Here is a 22,678-nt window from a genome sequence, read left to right on the forward strand (position 1 = left end):
TACACAGGCAAATAATTTCAGGTGGGGCATTGCCTTTATGTGCATCTGATACATGAATTGATAAATACTTACTTCCTTAGTATTTATTAGGCTTTTAGGAATGAAAAGTGCATAGAGGGTTTAAAATATCAATATGCAATGGATCTGAAGCCGTTACTGGCACTGAGAATAATTTTGTATCAGATTATGCACTAAAATCTGGAGGGCCTAAGCAGAAATATTCAATTTAGGCTTATTCCTGAATATTTTATAGCTTCCCTTTGCCTTTGAATGATCATGCTATTTTTAAAAACACTTGTAAAAAGTGTTGTTGAATTATTGTATAAACTATTGTTACATACAAACCCCATGGTTAGCGAATGGTAATTCAGTTTTTACTTTGGAAAATGAGTGGCTGGGTCCAGAAGGGAATAAGGGTGGTGATTTCACAAAGTTACTGCTTGAAATCATGTTTTACAGACAGATTATTCTGGCAAAGAACATTCTGAGTGGATCTGAAACTACCAGCACAGCAAAAATACGTTAAATACTATGCTTTCCTGAATGTGACCTTACTTTTTGAACTGAAGTTTTGGTTTTTGTTTTCTCAGAAAACTGCTTAAAGCCAAATTTGTCTTCCCTTGGTCATGTAGAGCTGTACATAGCTGCCTTAGAAATTCCTTCTGTTCTCATGGGACTGCTTCAGGGAGTAGGCATGACTTAACTGTGAGAACTTTAGGAGAGTAATGGTAGACTGAAATGCAAGCCTCACTTTTCAGTTTTTGAAAAGCTTCTCTACCACATAAATTTATGACTACCTCATAGTTAATCTCTTATATTTGTTCTTCAATATACTGATTTGAGGTTAGAATCTGTTCTAAAACAGATCTGGTGTTTGAGTGGTGTTTCCATTATTGACAAAAAGGAGTTGTTTGACTTCATTTTGCTTTCTATTTCTATCTTCTTTCTACTCAATTATTTGATTTTGTATACTCAGCTCCTGTGTACTTACATATGTCAGCCTAAAAATCTCAAAAAGCCTATTCTCCATCAAGTAGGGAGATGACCAAAAGACTTTGCCCAGTCTTCTGGATCAGTGGTCTTCAGAGTGGGGTGTGCAAGGCAATGCATTGGGTTGTGAGTAGACTGTTAGCAAATAAATATTTTATCATTTTATCATTTTTGGCTCTCTGTTTTCATGTATGTTTGATAATGCCCACAATACATGTGAATGTATTCTGTACATGTGAATAATTTCTAAATCAATATACATGTATATTTGGGGGGGTGTCCCCAAAAAAGGTTGTGAGACAAGTGTTCTGCATGAACATTACTGCACTTTTGTGCCTTTTTTTTTAGGTTTTTTTTGGTTGGGAGAGAGAGAAGAGGTCAGTGTTTTCCAGTATGAGGAGCAAAGAATTTATAAAAGTCCATGTATATAATGCTCAAATCTTCTTAACTGAAATGGAAATGTTTCATTGCTTAGTATTGTGGAAGATGTTTATTTGACTATAAAGTAGTTCTGCTTTTGGTGAGGTAGAAAATGTATGCAAAACTGTAGGACTCTGTTGGTTTCAGTAATCTTCTGTCCCCCCAAAAATGGTACATCAGCCACCTTAAAAAAAATGCTGCTACATATATTTTCACTTTAAGTTTGGCTGTGCAATTACTTTGGTGCAGTATGATTGTGATATCTGCGTCTTGCTGTTGTGCTGGTGTTCTGTTTCTCACACCTGCCTTCTCCTGCTCAGGAAATGTGCTCTAGTCTATCTGCTAGGGAATAGGGATGCTTAACAAGCCTGTTTTTTGCACTCTTCTGCATACAGGCTTGTGTTTAGACCTCCTGAGTGCACCACACCTTATTCACTATGGGATCTCTAGTTCTCGATCTTCAAACTACTTTTTAGTGTTATAGTTATTTTTGAAAAGGTTTCAGCATGAGAGGACTTATATTTTCTGGGATGTTGAAAACATGAAATACAAACTAGCTGTCAACATTTGAAAGGTATGAAAAAAGACTTAGTGTAATTAATTCTTTATTCATATTTTTGCAGATTCTGGTCCAAAAATCAGAGTTTTGTTTAAGGCAAACTCGAACAGATGATGCGACTTTAATCTAGTGTGACTTGCCTGCATGTATTTTCAAGTGCTCAAAGGGAATTCACATTTGATTATTTGCACCATAGTGCACTGCATAAAATATTCATGGAAGTGTCACTTTTCCATAGGTGGCACTCCAGGGCAAAGACAGGGACTTTGGACATTTTTAAAGTAATAAGTATGAAATGCAAGTTGAAAAAAACATATGCTGTTTGGTACTGGTGTCCTGCAGCAACTGACAAATCATTTTTAGACCAGCAAAAAATGATTATACCTGTATTGGTTTTGACAGGAGTTCGGTTTGGTAGCTAAGGTTACTGTAAGAAGTTTGTGCAAATCAGAAGAGTGTGAGCAATTAAAAAGAGTGACATATACTCTACACTCCAGTTGCTGGACTCTTAATATTGGTGTCTGGTGTCTTCAAATGTTACTTTACAGAAGTGATATACATTCTAGTTGTGTGACATGATGTGAACCCTGTAAAAATTAAAATGTAGCTTCACTGGGCTTGGGAGAGTCCTTTTTCTGAATTTCCAGTTTGAAGCTGATGTCTTGTAATTTATCAACTTAATTATAAACATCTTAGTACTTTTAAGCAAGTCCAGAGAAAAGTCCTGTATACTAGCCCTAATCAGAGTTGGATACTGGGAAGAAAACTAAGAATGTTATGATGTGTTGAAGAATATGTTTGCATCTTGAGTCTATGTACTTTACATCAAATTCCAGATTTGTTTTTTATGCACAATAATATGGACATTTTTATACATAGCTCTATAAGATGTTCTGCAAACATGAGTAAGTCATACATTTGCTGTGTTAGAAAATAAATGTGTATAATAGCAATTTCCAAACAGAACTTTGATGGTTTTTATAGTACGGCACAGAATGTGAAGTTTTGTGAATCTATTTAAAGTTTCACAGTTCAAAATTCTGTTAATACCTTAAATAGTACTGCAGGATTTTTCATGGCAATTTCAAAGAGGGAAATTGAGCCTTTTTTGTAGAGCAACTTTTTTTTTACATGTTGATTCTCAAGTTTTCATTTTTCTGAATACTTAGCCTTATTAATTTTGCCTTGATAGGTATCTTTGAGGTCCTCAAAGTGATGAACAAATTGGGGGTGGACCTTGATGCAGAAACATATACAAACTATGTTTTTAAAAACTTTGCTGATATTGAAACTGCCCATGCCCAGCTGAAGGTGAGTTACATGTAAAATTTGTAAAAATTACTATTACATGGCTTCTTATAGTATGTTTTCTGTGAGGACTTTATATCCCAGTAGGGCTCCAAACATGAACCTGGTATGATGAAGCCTGTTCAGAATATTTAGAATATTTTTCAAACAGTTATTGCACTGATAGTTTATCATGTCTTCCTCCTGCTGCTTTACTTTTTCTTCTTTAGAGCTAACCAAAGTATTTTGCTCCAGACCTTGTAGCTTTTTTATTTCCTGAACTGGAAAAGCAAATGATTATTAGTGCCATTTTTTTTCACAGAGGACTGGAAGTACTACAGTTGTTTCTGGTGAATAGTTTTTTTTACTCGCTAAAGAATTGAGAATTGGAGACCAAGTATAACTGTCCCAGTCTTTCTGCCTTTGATGACTTTGTCTCTTGCAGTTGATTTCAATACAAAAAAAATTTTGGTCAGTAGCAACTCACTTGGCTGCTGTATGGACTTCTGTAGAGCACCTTCTATGTTCTCAACAGCTACCTTTGGGAAGGAAGTGTTTAAAAATATGAAACATCAGAAGGTATTCTCTGTGTAAAGTTCAGTTTTTGATTGCTTTTTCTCTAGGAAAATGGCTGCCTGTTTCAAAGTGTTGGGCTCTATGTAGCAGAACTGAGAAGTGAAGCATCTCAGGGGAGACTGGACAAAGTTCTTTCTATAAGTGAGTATTTTTTATGTTGCTTGTTACTGTGTACTTGGTGATGGTGTGGATTGATTGTAGGCTGAGAGATTTACTTGTATTAATATGTGAGGTTTCAACATATGTGGGAAACGTCACATAAGCAAAGTGCTTATCATGTGAGGTCTTCTATGATGACTTGTCAGATTGAAACTACCAATTCTGAACCATAAATCATAGTTTAATTCTTCTTCGGTATTGAACCTTGCCATAAGATTTGTGTAGAAGTTATTTGCAAATAACAGCTTTACTGTGATTGTGACAGGAATGTGACACTCTTGTACTTAGAGAGCTTAAGTAAAGAGTTTGTGTTTCACAAGGCCGGTGAGGTGGTTGGTGCTGGGATTGCTTTTGTTTGCAGAATCAATGACTATAGAAAGCAAGGAACGCTACAGCTCTGAAGTACTACGGAGTTACTCATAAAAGAACCTGCTTTAAAGATCTGATGGTCACTGACATTAACCTGAGGGTTTTCTGCTGATCTCTTGGTCATGGAAGTTGTGTATAAATGTGATTGGTTAATTAGGCATTGAATTGTGGCATGTTTAAGAGTTTTATCCAAAGACTGTTCTGATGCTCAGTGCTTGCAAATGTTAATTTGTGTCATTGACTGAATGTATTGGATGGGATAATTTGCTTGGTTAAGTAAGAATGTGATTCTCTTCAAAATTTAAAGAAATCGTTTTTCTAGTGTATATATATATATATATATATATATATATATATATATATATATAGTATATATATTCCTAGTATACTTACTTATATATTAATAAAATACCTAAACTTGGGCTAAATCTGATACAGGAAAATCTCTTTGTAAACAACAGTTTTATTTGCCCAAGGCTCAGGGAAAAGCTTAAGCAGTTGCTTGCTGTGGTTGTCATTAACTGTTTTATTTGATAAATACAGAAATAAGTAGTCTATAATCCATGACTCTGGGAAGCTGTTGTATTGCAGATGAGAAAATTGAGTAGTGACTAATTAGTGATTTGATTTTGATATTGGAGAGTTATAAATTAGTGAATCCTCAAGATTGACCTCATGTTTTGCCAGTGTTTTGTTTGGTTTTATTAAAAAAAAAAAAAAACCCAAAAAGCAGGAACCCAGCCATTGACCCGTAACATTTAAGTACCTAAAAAGAAACTTAGATTATTTTTTTCAAAGGAGGACTGTTTATTAACAACAATGTGAAATAGTTTGGGGAATTTTTTTTTCTCCATGAAAATGTAGACTACTCCTTTCATTCTGGTTAACTGAAACAGGCTGGCTTTAATGTGTTGTAAGACACAAATACATGTATGCCTGGTATATGGTAAATGTCTATATCAAAAGTATGACACAGGCACATAGAGTAAGTTGAATTCTGTCTTACTGTCACAAAATTAGTATCACTTAGTATTATTTAGCCATTGTTTGTGAGTTGAATTTAAATCTTGTAGTGATATTTCTGTTTACAAAGACCAGGGTTAATAATTCGTGGAGACATATCAAATTTCTTTGAACTTGAGCTTTAAAGGAAACAACTCCGTAAATAGTTTACCAAGCTGAAATGAATGCTAGTAAATCTAATTAGCACCTATGTGATGATAAGGCACAGATATTAAACAGCTGATTTTTTTTCCTTTTTGACTTGTCTCCTTTTGCAATATAACAAAGAGGGAAAAATAGATGGAGTATGAAAAATAGTTTGAGATTGTCTCATCAGTGTAGTCAGATGAGGCAAAGGTTGGTTATTAATGCTGGCTGCTATCTAGGTGTATTGATTCAGCTTCTCATGCCTTATAATGTATAGATTTCTGCTGCTGACAAGATGAAAACTCCGAAGCATCAGCTGAGGAATCTGGGCACATAAGGCAGTGTACATGAGAGCTGCTTTTTCCCTTTATCATGCCGTTCCATTCCACTTCATTGTCAGCCCCTTGATTTTCTCAGACTTGTTTGTTGCTAAGGAAACCAGGTTGCCGATTGTCAGCAGCAGCTGAGCATACTAAGATGCTTTTCTGCTCGTTTTTTTATAAGCAAAAAGTTTAATATACTGCTGGAGAATTTGTATTCAGAGTGTCTTGAAACCAACTTTACCTGAGGTTTTCAAATAAAAAGAAATGTTCCAGCGTTTAAAACTAGAGTTAGACTAAGGAAGTGCTCTTAGCATGTTCTTGTCTTTGACTTCCCAGGCTCCTTTAGAGCTGGTGTTTTTATTTTATCTTCTTTATGGTTATCTTCTACCATATTGCAGTCCTTGCTGAAAGGGCCCTGTGCAGTCAGGGTTTTACAGTAGTTCATTCCATTGTGATGCTGAAGTGAGATGATGATAACTTCATACAGGACCCACTAAATGCACCCACTACTGTATTTTTTTCTTTGCTGGTCTATGGTGCTGGAGTGAGAAACAGCAATTCTCTAGGAAGAAGGTAGAATCTTATGGAATATTTAGTCAAGAAGTGATGTAAAGATGAGAACATGAAGAATAACTGTAAATTACCTCTCAGGGACATCTAATTTTAAGTGATTTTGCCATTTACTTTGTGTTCAAATATTATTGTATATAACAACATATAGAACTGTATATTTGTCTCTTTTTTTTCCCCTTAGATTTAATTTAGTTCAGTGGATAGCACTTTACATGGAACTGCTTTTTCTTTCTGGTCAGGGAATTTATACTAGCAGAAGCAAACACTTAAGGGTTGTGCTATTGATTTTTTCTTGGGTTTTTTAAGTTTTATTTTTATAATTATTTAAAAAATAAAAGACAAAAATTGAAACCTATTTTAAGGCAGGTGTTCAGTCTGAAACAATTAGCAAACCATTTGCCATCAGTGGAACTTTTTTTGCTCCAGCACTAATATATCAGGTTTTCTTGATTAGTATAGTTTCAGATTTGTTTTGCTTTTTGGAATTGGTCTTGTACTTTATTACAGACAAAGATGCTTTATGCAATTAAGAATTCGTTTAAAAAGTTGGTTTATTAATTATTAATATTAAAGGTAGTATAGAGGGAAAACTTCTCACTCTCTGAATATTTGATTGCTTTTGAAATGGATCAGATTTGGAGCTGATAAAACCAGGACTGTTTCAAATGCTTTGATATTTTAAATCTTGGTTTATAAATGTTTGTCAGCATTTAGTAAACTATCAAAATAGCTCTTCAAGTGATGGTCTATTTACATGATCTGCTGAGTTGTTGCAGTTCAGGGACTTTCTGACAATGACTATTGAGAAACATTTCTTTCATTTACAGTGTCTTCAGCAAACACACCTGCTATAGATTATCGTCTGTTTAGAAACAGCCTCATTTTTGGTTTTAAAAGGTAAGGTTGTTATATGAATACTTCCTTTATCCTGTGTAACAAAGTTTCCCCTCTTTTTTGTCTTGTTAAACACAAGTCTGTCCAGTCTTTTGTCCCCTGGTCCATGTTTTAAAAGTAGCATTCCAAGTTTAGTAGGAGATACTTTTGTTCCTCCCTGCTTTCCTCATTTTCCTTGCCTCTTCTGTATATGAGCATACACTTGAAACATTTTATGTAGTAGATGAAAAAGAATTTCATTATTCTTTGTTCTGCCTATGTGCCAGTATATACACTTAGGGTAGTAAACATTTGGGGGGTTATCTGTATTCACTTTTCTTTTATAAACAGCTATGCTACTGTAAAATTTCCCTAAAGATTGTCACTATTAACCAGTAAAGTAATAGGGTGCTTGATGAAGATGAACTACCAGTAGGAGCCTGGCTTATTCTGCTACATCTGCTAGCTTTCTGTGCCCTCTGGGTTAATATGGCTCCTGAACACTGACATGTAACACCTAGTTCTGAGCTACATTGCCAGGACTTTGTGTTCACAGTCATCCGGTCCCATTGTGCAAGGAAGGTTCCTTGTGTATTTGCAAGATTCTCTTAAGCTCATGCAAGTATATGTGAATTAGCAGGCACTTCTATCATGCACTGCTTGCCCCAGTCAGATGTTTAGGACTGGGAATGATAGGGTTTTTTCAGCATGCCTATGCTGCAGGGAACAAGAGAAGTCACCTAATATTACTCAGGACCAGGGTTTGAAGGCTGATCTTGTTATTTCCTGGAATTTTGTAATGAGTATGAATTAGAACTGTGTTTTGGTTGGATATTAGTAAAACATAACAGATGAATGTGACCAAAATAATTTCCTAATAAATTGCATAGTCTATCTAGCTGGACCTGTTGTATCATGAGAAGAGAGGAGAAAAAGCAAACCAGTTTTGAAATTTCTTTTGTTAGCTAGGCTCTAGCTGGCCTTGTCATCCAAGGGATAAGTGAAATAATATTTTAGATCCAGTAGGAGTATACTGCTATTCCTTTAATAGTCAGCTGCATAATCATCTGTTGTAGATGCATTAATTAAAGTAACAGATTTTCTAAACACGTTTTTTCTCTATAAGTATAGCTAAATATCCAGCTGAAGTAGGATTTTCACTAGAAAGCAAACTATGCCAGTTTACCGCACACAGCCAACCCTAGCCTGAAATATCCCTGTCACTGGGGAACTGTGCAGGAGTGCAGAATATGATTTAAAGTATCTTTAAAATGTCATTATCTTGCTAGCAAACTAGTTGCTAAAAATTGTAGTCTGCCAAGTGAAACAGTTACTCTCCTTATAGTGGGAACAATTCCTGCTGTTCTGATTACAAGTTACTGGACATCTGGGCTAAAACCTCAGAATTCTGATAGAAATTAAGGTTAGGGATGTTTTGATGTGATTTTTTTGGGGGGGAAAGGGGTGGTGATGGTTTTTTTCACTTTTTACTTCAGCTTTCCTTGCAACTTTTATACACTTAAGTCGTAAGTTTTGTTTATCCATTTTATATTACTCTTTTGTTTGCCTTTCTTTCTACCTGGTTTCAGACACTGTGTTCAAGACTGCCTGTGCTCTGAATTTACCCTTAAATTATTTCTGAAAGCATACCTACTCATGTTGCCTTTTCTGTTTTAAACTTAATGGCTATAACAGCCCGAGCATGAAATTTGAGGGTATGATAGGAGAGAAGAAAGAATATTTGTAGGTTTTGTAAAGCCCACAGCAAAATTTTATGACTAAATGCAGGTCTTGAGTGTTCAAATGAACAAAGTTCAGGATTGGAGTACAAAAGTACAGGGTAGGGATGCCAGGGACACATGAACAATGTCTGTGGCAGACTGGTTTATGGATTTTTGTTGAAACTGCTCTTCTCTAGTAACTGCTTCAAAGTACTCCCTTCTATTTGCCTGATGTACCATTACTGTTTCAAAGTCAAGTACTTTAGGAAATTGATGCATTTGATATCTGCGGTTCATTGTCATGCTGTCAGTGGTGGAGCGAGTTCACCCAACAAAGCTTAACTAACCTCGCAGATGGCATTTTCTTTTCCCTCTGTGTGGACCTGTATTTGATTAATTTTCAAATACAAGTGGCAGTTGCACAGAAAGAACAAATGTTTCATAGGCTTGAACTTCTTAAATAAAATCCTAAATTTCTGTGAATGCGTTCAAGTTCTTGTGCATCTGTTCAGACTGACATCTTATTTTACTCTTATGAGAATTGCAGGAAGATAAAATTGTCCTAAGTTTTTATTCTCTTACCCTTGCCCATGTTAATACTATTTTATAGTTGTTGAAAAGTTACAATTATTGGAAATTTAGAGCTCATAATGAGAATTTTGAAGTTCTATGAATTACAGGAAAATATCAGGTTTTTAATACTTGAGACAGCTGGTTTACATCAAGATGTCAGGGGTTTTATACTTTGAACTGGTTGACATAATTTTTGGTTGTAACCTCATGATGTACAAATAAGTGTTCTTTGTCAAGTTCTTTTTCAATCAGTAGATGGAGAAACTCTGGTTTGTTTTCTGCTTTTTAAAATACTATGTGTTTCTCTCATTATAATGACCATTATACCTTAAGAGATTTGATTACATTCTTTTTTTTGCATAGAATAAATGTATTAATAGTTGCCTGTAGTTATCTTGGTGTATAAAAAGTCTAATGCAAAAGAGAGTTTGATTTTTTTTCCCTAACAAATTCCATGTATAAAGTGTTTTCTATGTAGAGTGCAGCTTGAGCGAAGTCTATTTTATTGAAATGCTAAATAGAGAAGTATAAAACAAAAAAAATACAATTAGGATATGTTAAAAATTTGAACTAAGACCAAACCTAAAACACTTTCTAGTCATAAGTGATCTGTTTGGAATGTTGGATTATTTTACGTTTTTTAGCAGAAATTATGACCATATTGAGTATTGTGAAAAGCTATTATCCTAAAGTTATTATGTACAAAATTGGTTTAAACAGTACATGGCAATTATTGTATTTTAATTTCATCTAAATAAGACGTTAATGTTCTGTGTTGTTTTAAAGAAAGCGACAAGAGTAAAATCATTTTTGTTGCTTTTGTTATCCTTTGCTGCCCTCTTCAGCTCAGATGATGTACATCTATGGAGCAAGGTAAGTGGAGATAAAACTGTAAATAAAATCCAAATTCTTTAGGCTTTGCATGTTTATGGTGCATTATTGTAAATCTGAATTCTGACACTGAAAATGGTAGACCTGCTGATTTGAACATGACTTCTGTCAGTGGCAGATCGGACAAGTGTATCAAACTGAGTTTTCAAATCAGACAGTTAAGTGGAACTGTGAAAAATCAAGTGTGGTGTTACCATGTCATTTAGCTTATTCTATTGCAATTTCTAGCTCCATGTAGTTACTGCTGAAGATGGTCGTAGCTTCTGGACCAAAGTCTGCCATAATTGTGCCATCAGGCATCAATTCACTTTCCTGCCCTCCTTAAACTTTCTCCCTGTCCTTACACTGGTGCTAACAAAATAGTAAAGCAGACTTAGTTTTTCTAAGTTTCTGTTATATGACTTAAAGCAGCGAAGTCAAAGCTGGATAAAAAAAAATTACCTGGATGAACTCAAAGGGAAATTACTGATCATCTTGCCTGACCCTACATTAGGGCTACATTAGAGAGACACTGCAATATAGCTTGATTGTTGCATTTTGCACAGTATTAGAACAGAGTAGATAAGTGCGTTGGATGTGGTTTCAGAATTTGGGAGGGGATGCACTGTGCTTTTTATTGTTATTCTTCAGTACTGTAACTGCTGATTAATAAAAATACGTTTTAGATTTTGCAAAGAAATCTTGGAATTAAGTGGAAATTGAGATTTGAGAAGTCACTGATCAATGATTTGCATACAATCAGTTTCAGATGTTTTTGCATTTTACTACTTTTTTTTGCTATGTAATGGTTCTGGTGAGAGGATATTTTTGTCTACTGCCTCTTTCCTTCCTTTTTTGCATTTAAAAAAAAAAGGGAGAACAGGGAAGGAAAAAAGGGGGTCTCTTATTGGTCCCATTATGAAAATAATTTTGAAGGACAGAGCTGAAGTAATGGTGGTCTGCATGTGAAGTATTATCTAGAGCTAATTCTATTCTTCATCACAACAGAAGAAAAATAAATATTATGATCTTCACTAAGTTTAGTAGTAAATACATGCTTCTAAAATAAGAAATGCTAATTTGGGAAATAAATATACATCTAGAAACAGAAATAATATTACACATTTTTTACTGTAATTCATTCCTTTTCGTATTCTGATATTTGATTCAAAGAGCTGTTATGACTTCCTTGGATTTTATTCCAGTGTGTATTGATTTGTTGTAGGAAGATGAGGGGAAAAGGGCAGAAAGAAGCTGTAGTTTAACTGTGAACAGTGTCTATGGCATTGGTGGAAAAGTAATAGATAAGATATTCAGTTGTACATTTGGTCTTTTCTGTCTTTATCCATTTTCATCAACTATTGAAGGTGAGGGTTCCTTTTCTTTTGTCATTACTTAAAACACAGCACTTTGGCAGTGAGAATGCATCTCCTGACTTCTTTGAGATTACATTCTAGAATCATGGGAGATAAAACAAAAAATTTTGATGCACAATTTCAGCTTTTAACTGAAGATTTAATTCATAAAAATTATTTGATTTCCTTAAGAAGAGTCAAATTATTTTTAAAGTGATGTTGTTTGGGTTAAAGTATTTGTAGGTAAGATGTGGGGGGCTTTTGGGTAAATGCTTCTTTTCTTTCAGAGGAAGTAAAATCTATATATTTCTTTGGTTTGCATAATGGATCAAACGAGTGCTAAATGTAGCTGAATGTAATTAATTTTTATGAATGCATGTTTTGTCATTCAAAATTACAATTATTTACAACTACCTGTACTAGTTACCTTAAACTCTAGCAGAGCATGATAAATGTTGTTCTGTTTTTTTTTTGTTGTTTTTTTTTTTATTTATTTGCTTCTGTCAAATATAAAAAAGAATAAGCTTTTTAGGACAATTTCAGCTTTTGGTAAATTTGAACGTAATTGTAGCATCTTCAGGAGTGACACACAGTGTCTTAGGATAGCTAACTTCCTGTAGAACGATATATAAACAGAATACTAGAGTGTTCCCTGTCTTAATGCTATACCTCAGAAAGCATTTCTGTTGCAATATTTTTTCAAGAAAACCCTATTATTTACAAAAAAAACTCCTTTGTGTTTCTTAGAGAATGACTATGATGTTGTAAAGAATAATACTTTAACAGAGAGATGCTTTATTATTTTGAGAATTCAATTTCAGATACTATTTGTCCTTGCTTGCTTCTTTTGGCTGCAATGTACGATTATTCTGTCTCACCAGATAACAGAACTGTTGTACAAGGATGAACGTTATTGCCTGACGCCTCCAGGACCAACTGGTAGAGTTTCAATTTCTATGATTGTAACTTATCCACAAATCCGTTCTTCTGTGTAATGATGGGTTTGAGGGATTACAACAGTAAACACTGATTGCTTCTTTTTGAAAGTGAAATTTGAAAACATGTTGGGTAAAATCCTGATTCAAATAATCAGAGCATATTCTGTGAGAGCCACGAGATATTTTTCTATTTAGAATTATAAACAAATCTTACTGATAATTACTTATTTTTCTAAATGTATAGATCAAAATGGAGAAGGAATACAGTATCGGTGCTTAAATATTTTTTTAAAAAGCAGTTTTTCAACCTACTTTTAGTAGTAAAGGTACTAATTTTGTGAGGCAAAATGGTACTTAATATCCCAAATCTTCTACCTTGAAATAAGTATGCTTTTTTTGTTTAATGTGTTTCTTTTAAAAAAGGTTTGGTTTTTCCCCCTGCTTTCTGAACTAGAGAGGCAAGGAGATATGAAGACAGCTAACCTTTGAGAAGGCAGTACTTGATACTCTTGCTGTTCTGGGAGGAGCTACAGCACCCCACATATTTTTGCCCTGCATAGATAAGAAAGTTACCATAATTTCATGAAATCTGTTCATCCTAATTTTCATTGGCTAATAGGCAGTTTCTTCAGTGTTACTTGCTCAAATTGTTAAGATATTTTTGTATGCTTTTATATTAATATTACAATACTTAATGTAGCTTGGTAATGGAATATAATGGGTAAAATGTACAGAATAAATATGCAAAGTGTTAGAAATCTGTTTTTTCTTTTGAGCAGTGACAAAATATTTGTGGCAACTATTTGGGGTAGCAGGCAGGAAAGGGGGGGAAGGCCTTGGGCAGTACCACTTCTGTCACACGGTAGTGGAAAAAATAGATTGAAGTAAGATTCTGTACTGAAAAGCTGTCACTAGGTCTGAAAATAATTAATATTCCTTTCACTCACCAGTTAGATATGTGCTCCCAAACCACATAATCTCCATGCCTCAGTGATCATTGTTGCCATTTCAGAGCCTCTCATCAGGGTGACATCTCACACCAAAATGATTTCTTATAAATTAATCTTGATAACATGACAGTCTCGGTAATTTTAGTGGAATGCTTTCTCTTGTTTTTTTCCACAGAAGCTGTTGGCTATTTTCTTTATCACTTGATTGACAGCATGAGTGACTCAGAGGTACAGGCCAAGGAGGAGCGTTTGAGACAATACTTCCATCAGCTGAAGGAGATGGTACCATTTCATTTTTTGCTACATAATGCCTGTCCTGCCTGACATGTATCTATTAGGTTTGAAATTGCTGCTTTTAAGTACAACCAGACCACTTCTCAATGACATGCAAGAGCTGCAGACTTGAATTACGTCTGAGATAATTTCTGTTAGACAAATTTCAGTTTGGTTCTGTTTCAAAACTCATATAATTTTTTTCCCCACCTCTTGGTACAGAATATAGTTATCCCTACAAGCCACTACAGCGGCATTTGCAGACTGCTGGACTCCTCTCAAGTTCCTGAATTAATTAAGGTCTGTGGTTCTATAGCAATTACTTTGAATCTAAAATAAAATCTCTGAATATATTCTCCTTTGCAAAATAAATATCTTCATGCAGTGATTATATGTAAGCCTTTTAACCTTTCTGTGATTTTTCACTGTTGTAGCTGGTTTAATTTCTAATGTGAAAGGGATACATTTAATAAGTGCTGTTTCAAGTCAGTATAATAATGCTGCAGAACACAGGTTTTTTTACCATTGCTATTATATAATTACCTTGAACCTTTTGAGTATGATATGCTAACTTAGAGATTGATCTTTGGGGGAGATCAGTGATATTTTTGTCTTACTGAATTTCAGGATGTAAGGTTACTGTGTCCTAAAAAACCCCTGTCTACAGACAACATTCCAGAAGTAAGTAAATTCACAGTTCTTACTTTAATAATACTGTTTGGATATGGGGTTTAGATGAAGTGTAATCACTAGCTTTCAGGTCATGGAAGTATATTAATGTTATTTAAATCTACCATTTGAAGTTCAGAGGTTACTTTCCAGAGTAGGAGTAAAGGCTCTCCAGATTTTCATAGAGACCTGATACTTGACCTTGGAGTTGGCTGAGGTCTCATGCCTCAGTTTCCCTGCCTGGTATATATTCTTTTGAAAGTTCTAGTTAGTTAACAGTAGTGGTGTGAGGCTTAATTCATGCTTGTAAAATTACAGTGATCCACTTGAGTGGCAGGAACCATATAAATCCATACTGCTCCTAATGGTTGAGTGTCAAGTCTTTACGTTTCTGATCTGAGCAAAGTGGAGATGGAAAAAGAAACAGGCTGCTCTTCCCTACTTCCCTGAACACAAAGAACTGAGTGTGAGAGAAATAGTAACGTTGACCTTTGTAGATATGTGACTTAATGTTGGGGTTTTTTTTTTACTGTATTCTGACTCAAGTTTTCAATTAGTATGTACTATTTAAACAGATAAAAGCACCTTAAATGATTAAAAAATTTCTTTGAGTATGAAAGAAGAGGATTATTTTGTCTGTCTTTTATTAAAGTGATCCGACAAGTTGTTCAGGGAAGGGTGTTTTCACAATTGACATTCTTTCTGTTACCTCCATTTAGAGTGCTAAATCTGACGTGTCTGCTTTGGAGAAGAAACTAGAACAGCGAAAAGCTGAAAACCAGCCTATTACAGATGTCTTGAAACAACTCATACATGCTCTTTGTGAAGAAGAGGTATCTTAAGCAATGCAGAGATAATTGGAAACACATAGCTATATTTTTAAAGGGACATGAATGACTGTGTTATGGAGAGACACAGTTAAGCAAAGACAAGTGCAGTGCTTCAGGTTTCATGGTTTGATGCTTATAAATCAAACATAAGTGCAAAAAGCAATTAAATCAAAAGGTTAACTAATTTCAGCAACACCTTGAATGGCATGTTTTGGGGTTGCTGAAGTTTGTTTACAATAATCTGCAAAGTGAATGATAGTAACAGCTGTGATAGGTTTATCATACATGCCAAATGTCCTTTCAAGCCATGGCTCCGGTCTCTTATATCTAGATTGTCAAGCAACTGATACATGCACTAGTCATTTGCAATTCAAATATTACTAGGTTGTTAATGCAGGGATTGAAATTCCATTTTCCTGCAGGAGGAAAGCTCTTCTGAGATAAAGGGTCTCTTGCCTTCATTCGGCAGGCGTCCAGCTGTAGTTTACATTCATTTAGTGTGTGTCTGTAATTTGTGGTGGGGTATCACCACACTTTTGTTCCGTTTCTTGTTCAGTATGATCCTGCCTGTAAAGCTGGATATATAGGAACAGTAACAGTTGTGCAGATGATAGCACAGTATTCTCTGCTGCTACGAACACAATTCAGAAAGAGTTGTGTATCTCGGCTGTGTATCTCTACAATTTTGCATATGAAATAAGCCTAGATGCAAACACCATTGCAAGTTCAAAGTGGTCAAATGTATTAATAAGAATTTATAGAAAAATAAGCTTTCTATGGAATTATTAAGTGGTTTCTTATTCTTTAGAAAGTAGTTTTGTTATGTGTTTGGCAGTGTACCAGGTGAAAATGGTTATGAATTCCAAATAAGTAAGAGCTGTTTTAGAATATGAGTTAGTCATGTTCATGGTCTTGGGATTAAAAAAAAAAAAAAAGAAATGTTACATTAAAAAAAATGCAAGAAATATAAATGCAAAGTAAGAAGACTTATTTAGAAGTCTATTCTCAAATTAATGTAAAAGCTGTTCTAAAAAAAGGTTTGCGAAACAGCTTTCATTCTTAAAATTTCCTAAAGCATTACAGCACTGTGTTCGTATATGATCCTACACTACTAAAAGCACTAAAGCAGTCATGTAACTGCACACTGAATGTATAAGATTCATAATGTCAGATTGACTTTTCCTCTCGTTCACATCTTTGCTTTGTTCCTTTTTTAGAATATGCAAAAAGCCCTTGAAGTGAAAGCCAAATACGAACCGGACATGGTTGTCGGTGGCTATGCAGCCTTAATAAATTTGTGCTGTCGACATGATAATGTAGAAGAGGCAATGAACCTGAAAGAAAAAGTGTAAGTACACCGGCACTGAAACATGTCACAGAGATTTATGCTGATACACAGACCTTGTTGAATTAAGTAGGTTGGGTATTAACCCCCTCATCCATTTTTAATTAGTTTTCCCCAACAATGTATGTGCATTTAAAACAGTCATGGGTGTGGTTTTTGGAAACAAAAAATTTGCTTTGTGTAATTGGACATTAGAAGCAGCTACTTTGTATGGTCAGTAATTTTATTTTATTTTTAATTTGAAAAAGGCAGATTGCTACATGAAGTGTGTTTTATTTTTATTTTAAATATGCATAGTGTCTAAATTTAATTTTGGCTTAATTTGCAGGTAAAGATGGGTACCTGTACTGTGTGTTAGAAAGCACCTAGAATGTGTTTAGAGTGCAGGACACCTATAGTATTTTTAGAATAGCAGTGTTTGAGTAGTGTTACTTTAAGACTGTCAACAAGCATTCTATTTTAAATTTTTATATTCAGTTCTTTGTATTTTGGCAGTAAAAGTTAGCTCCCAGCTAAAACATGCCATGCATGACTTAGCCTGGAGAAAATTCTTACAGATGATCCTTCTATTTGCCCCTTTCTTTTTCCCCTCAAAAGACTTCTTTTGATCTGATGCTGTAGTGAATAAAAAACAAGTTATATGTGACTTTCAGGGTATTTCTCACATACACCCACAAAGTACTTGCTTAGGTTTTACAGTAGGTTGGCAGGCAGGTGCTCATTACACCTTACTGGTGTTGGAAATTATGTGAAATGATTGAACTGTTAATATAAAGAATTTTGCCACTCTACAAATAGGGATTGTGTATTGGCTTTGGCTGTAGTTCTGCTCTTGCACAGTCCCCAGTGTGAGCTTGCAGGAAGTGAAATTCAGTCTTCTGCTGGATTTTCACTGCAGTAACACATTTTTACTGATCTGCCTCAAGCGTAGCCTCATTGCAAAGAAGTGTCTCTTTGGATTTTTATACAAAGAAACAGTGGTGAAGGAACTAACTTTTAGTACTTCCAGAGAAAAGAAACAACGCAGAGCAGAAACTTCAAAATAGGGGCTTGTAACTTAGGCAAATAGTTTCAATCTCTCTATCAAAAAGAATATAGCCCTGTTCCAGTCATCTGCACTTTCTTCCCTGGCTTCTGAAAAATACCCTATTTTATGCAATAACTACCACATAATTAATTAAACCATATGACTCTTTCTCAGAAACATAACCTTTGGCTTTTGAGGGTGGGAAGGTGTGTGGATCGTATTTTTAAATCATGTTCTAATGATGCAACTTTTCCATTCTATCAGATTTTTCCTTTAAGACTTACTATAATTTTTAGCTCTTACTGCTGTTGCTGTGTTATATACTTTGAAAAATAAATCTTTAAGCAGAAGCTATAAAATGTAAGCCTCTGTTGATAAAATTCTTAATGCTTTAATTTCCAGCTTCCCCAAGAATTCACCTGTTGCTCTTGACAGTGGAAAATACGTAGCACTGGTAGAAGTTTTAGAAAAGCATGGTAGACTGGAAGGTAATCCATTTGCTTTCATTGTGTGTTTCTGCTATATAATAAAGGTATCTTGCCTTGAGAATAAAAATGTGACTTGATATTAATGGTATATCATGTCCTGAAAAGTGCTTGAACATTTTGCATACAAATTTGCATGTGAATTCAACCAGAGATGCTTGGACAGTGCAGGCCATTAGTTTTAATGGATTGGCAAGCTTGTCATTTACATTTGCACAGCTCAGTGCTTTTTGCATTTCTGCAGCTAGTTTTTATTAGCATTGCTGTTTGGATTGAGTTTGAAGATCATGACTTATGGCACAAATTGCGTATGTGCCTAGACTAATGGCTTTGTTTTTGCTTAAGAAGGTCTGAAGGCTGAACATAAAACCTATAAACATAACCCTCTCATAAGAGCCAAGTACTACAAAAAAAATTTTAACTTTTAATAAAGTATATATTTTTCTGTTACTATTCTTTTTTGTGTTTGCTCTTAATTGTATATTCAATCTGTAAACTGCCTGGAAATTTTGGCTTTTTAATGAGTTTTCTACAGACTGTGTATTTTATATTTCTAGATGGTTGCATTAGGCTGTTAGCTCTTTCATTTTTGTAATTTAGTCTAATATAAGTCTGTGGTTTACATGGTTTGGTTGATCTTTAAAAAGAACTCTAGACTGTCATTGGCTTTAAAAGGTAATTCTGAATATTGAGTTCTATGATTTTGTTGAGTAACAACTACACTAACACTATAAAACATGGTCTAAGCTTAGACACAAAATGTAATGGCTTTATTTAAAACACTGTAAAATAAAACAAAAAAGCAAATACAGTTTTTTTTATGTAAGATCTTTCTTTGAAATTTCTCTTGGCCTTTTATTAAGCTTACTGTTACAAAAATAATAAACAAAGCTGATGTTGCCCAAATAATAATAAATCAGATCATGTCCACCTCTACATTAAGCAGTTTGAAAATATGAGCTTGCTTTTAAGACCATAAATGTCCCTCAGAAAATAAAATAATTCAGAAATGTAGCCAAACATAAAGTGGTCAAAACATTCTGTCTGTGCAGTAATTAAGAACATTATAAAAATGCACTTATTCCATATACAAAAATGTTTGTTTCCGCCTTACTAATGAAGCTTAATGAACCTAATGTTTTAACATGCAGTCTGTTAGAAAGCTTTCATTGGCTCTCCTTGGCTAATTAGTATCGACACAGCAAACAGGCCCTATCGGTATCAGACCATTAGTCTGGCTGTATATACAGTGTAAACATATCTTTATTATCTGGCCTCGTGACAAGCCATCTGCTGAAGAAACAATGGGGTGATTTAGCAGATGTTAGCATTGAACGATAAAAGCATCCATTTAGTAGAATCTTGCAGCTATAGGGCAGGCTGTACAGGGTTATGTGGTGCAGAGTGGGCACACAGTTCCTATCTATAATTTGTAGTCAAAGTTGCAGGAAAATGATAAAACCATGCTATTGTGGATTTATAATTGTAGTCTCGTTTAGAAATGCAAGTAGTAATTAACTTGAAATCGGCATTATACACCAGAATTTACATTCCTGCTGGGTTTGAAATGCTGTTTTAATAGCAGTTTGTTTTCCCTACATGAAATTACCTAAGGGTCTTTTGTGTTGTTTCATTGTAGATGCTATTAACATTCTAACGGAGATGAAAGAGAAGGATGTTCCTATCTCGGGCAGAGCAGTTGCATCTTTTCTCCGCATTCTTAATGCCGCTGCCAAGCGAGGTGAAGTTGAAACAGTGAATCGATTACATGACGCCATTGCAAACCTGGGGCTGGTGCAAACTGCTGCCCTTCATGCCCCTCTGATTACAGTTCACCTTGAAAAGTAAGCTATGCTTGGGCTTCAGATGAACCAAGTTATGATTTTTATATGCGTTCTATGACCTGTGTACGCAATTCACAGCTGCGCGTATGTGTCTGGAAGTGCTCACGCACGTGCAATTACTGAAGTGATCTTAGATCAGTAATGAACAAATATGTTTTCTTCATTTAGCTAAGTCTCTTTTCATCAGCTAGACATCATGTCATGATCTCTGGGAACAGCAGCTGTGTTTTACGGGCACATCAGAGATGAAGTGGCTATATGTTGGAATATGCTTATGAATTAGTTTGTTCTAAAGTCTGTTTGACAAGATAGCTATTCAGAACATGATAGGTGCAGTCTCAGCTCTTGTGGTTAAGTGGAACATGTTTTCACATCAAAACAGCATTATTTTGCTGTGCCTTTCCAGTATATCTCAGGTGAGTTGCAGGGTGGTTGTTGAATACTGAAGTATTTTTAATTCATGTAATTCAAATAATTTGATATCATTGCCAGTAGGCTACTGTGTTGCTGAATTGAAAATTCAAAGAAAATACTGTCTGGTCTGTTTGAAGGGTTTTGCCTGTATATACTTGTAGTACCATTTATTAGAGAAAATGTACATTATTAGAGAATTTCATACAGGCATTGTGGTGGGAAGTATCTTTAATTCCATGTGCATTATTCCTTTGCATGAGTTTTCATTATGAGGTGTAGGATATTTGAATTAACATGCATATGAATTTTATAATAATTTCCTTTTAAAATGGAGGCGAGAATCACTTTTCCTTTACCATGTGCACAATCCTTTTATTATTCATCTGTATGTTACTTATCTAATTCCTGTATTTTCAACACTTGTAGCTAGAGTTTATGAATCAATTTATTGAGATTTGGCTTATCTAAACAAAATGTTATTGGCATAAATATAATACCTATGAAAGAAATGAATTTTTCCTAGTATCATATAAGTTAGCCATGTAGGGGCTTTTAGTTCTTGTAAGTATTCTGGGTATGCAAGGTCTGTATAACATTTCTGTACTGAAAATTCTTGAGCAAGACCTAACTCTTAGTAGATGTGTGCATATTCCTTTTTAAAAACAGTGTTTCAGCAAAGTGGTCAACAGTTAAGAATATAGTGTACATCTTCGTAGTCAGTGGCTCTGCCTTAGTTGCATCACAAGCCGGGCAGATATTTCTGAAAGTAATTTAACTGCAATCATATGTAACTAATGTGTCGGAAAAATATCTGATATGCTTTGCAGTGTGCATACGAGCAGCTGCATTTTGCATAATTGCTTTATGCACATTGACATGTGAGTTGTACCTGGTGCTACTTCAGCTCTTTTCATTTGAGGTGTAGTGTATGATGATGTAGATAAATGTGTGATCATGTGCAGATGAAAACAGGACAGTAATGAGTGTTAGTTTATTTTGATTCCTTTATTTTTTGGAGTATAAGTTTTTGGGGAAAATTATAAAAAGTTGGAGCTTTATTATTAATAAAGGAACTTTTGATGAGACTAGATCGATGAAGGAGAAAGTAGTTCCAGACTGTGGAATTGAACGGTTTGAAGTCATTGGTTCTCAGCTCCAGAGGTGCCAATATATTTCATGTATATAAACAAAACACGAAGGCAGCCAGTTTCTTATGGATTTTTCCCATCTTATGGGTGGAGACTTCATCTTCTCTGATGGTAGACAGAATTTGGAAGTTTTTTTCCTGCATAATTTGCTTAGGAGGAATAACAGCATTTTCAGTGGGGTGTTTGTTTTTTGGCAAGGGGGAGGTGCTGTGGTTTGGGGTTGGTTTGTTTTTCTTAAATATGCTAAGAGTATTTTGAAAGTTATGAGTGACTGAAGTGTTAGTCATTTCTTTCGGTAGTAGTGCTTATTGTTTGCCATCCTACAGCTCAAGTATCATGCTGAAATGTTGTCGTTTAGCTGCAGGTCATCAGTATGCCTCTGAAATAAGCTCTGGGGTGTTTAAAAATGCTCCACAGTAGTGGTTATACTAGTGTTTTGTGTTCTTAATTTATTTCACACTTTTTAATTGCTTGTAAAGGCGTCTTTTGAAGATTTCAACAATTACAGGTATAAAATGTTTTCATCCACCCATTTTTTCCAGTCCTGAATATTCTTAAGTTCTTATTAAGTCCTAGTGCAAGTTAAAAGTTTTTAACAGAGCATGGAAATGAAAAAAATGTTGATGGTGGACAGCATAACTTTTTTTTATTTATGACCTTGAACAATTTCTCAAGACGGAAAAATCACATTAAAAATTGAGACAGTCCATATCATCGTGGTCTAACATATAATGTGATAAACCTTCCTTGGATTGTGTGACAAAAATCTGCAAGGATATAAAGAACTTGTACTTTGTCTTAAAATATGTCTTACTTTTGAAGCGGTTCTTCCGCCTGCTGATAATTAGAAAAACTTGTGGTACCTACATAATGTACAAATTATAAAGATTTGTAAGGATTGTAGTTTTGGCTTAAGTTTTCTCTACAAACTCACCTTTGAGAAAAGAAACAAAATTCT

General features: G+C 34.7%; 1 protein-coding gene across 2 annotated transcripts in view; it reads left to right on the forward strand.

Annotated features, from left to right (window-relative positions):
- LRPPRC (leucine rich pentatricopeptide repeat containing) overlaps positions 1–22,678 on the forward strand; it is an 83,472-nt gene that overhangs the window by 19,310 nt on the left and 41,484 nt on the right. For both annotated transcript variants that reach the window (XM_030269010.4, XM_030269008.4), the window contains exons 12-23: positions 3,162–3,280; positions 3,880–3,973; positions 7,233–7,302; positions 10,418–10,445; positions 12,679–12,736; positions 13,861–13,967; positions 14,181–14,258; positions 14,586–14,639; positions 15,347–15,460; positions 16,675–16,805; positions 18,232–18,317; positions 19,954–20,158. In XM_030269010.4, the coding sequence (XP_030124870.4) occupies positions 3,162–3,280; positions 3,880–3,973; positions 7,233–7,302; positions 10,418–10,445; positions 12,679–12,736; positions 13,861–13,967; positions 14,181–14,258; positions 14,586–14,639; positions 15,347–15,460; positions 16,675–16,805; positions 18,232–18,317; positions 19,954–20,158 (1,144 nt within the window). The remainder of the gene's footprint in view (positions 1–3,161; positions 3,281–3,879; positions 3,974–7,232; positions 7,303–10,417; positions 10,446–12,678; positions 12,737–13,860; positions 13,968–14,180; positions 14,259–14,585; positions 14,640–15,346; positions 15,461–16,674; positions 16,806–18,231; positions 18,318–19,953; positions 20,159–22,678) is intronic.

This window comes from Taeniopygia guttata, chromosome 3 (genome assembly GCF_048771995.1).
Source record: "Taeniopygia guttata chromosome 3, bTaeGut7.mat, whole genome shotgun sequence".
NCBI classification, from domain to species: Eukaryota; Metazoa; Chordata; class Aves; order Passeriformes; family Estrildidae; genus Taeniopygia; species Taeniopygia guttata.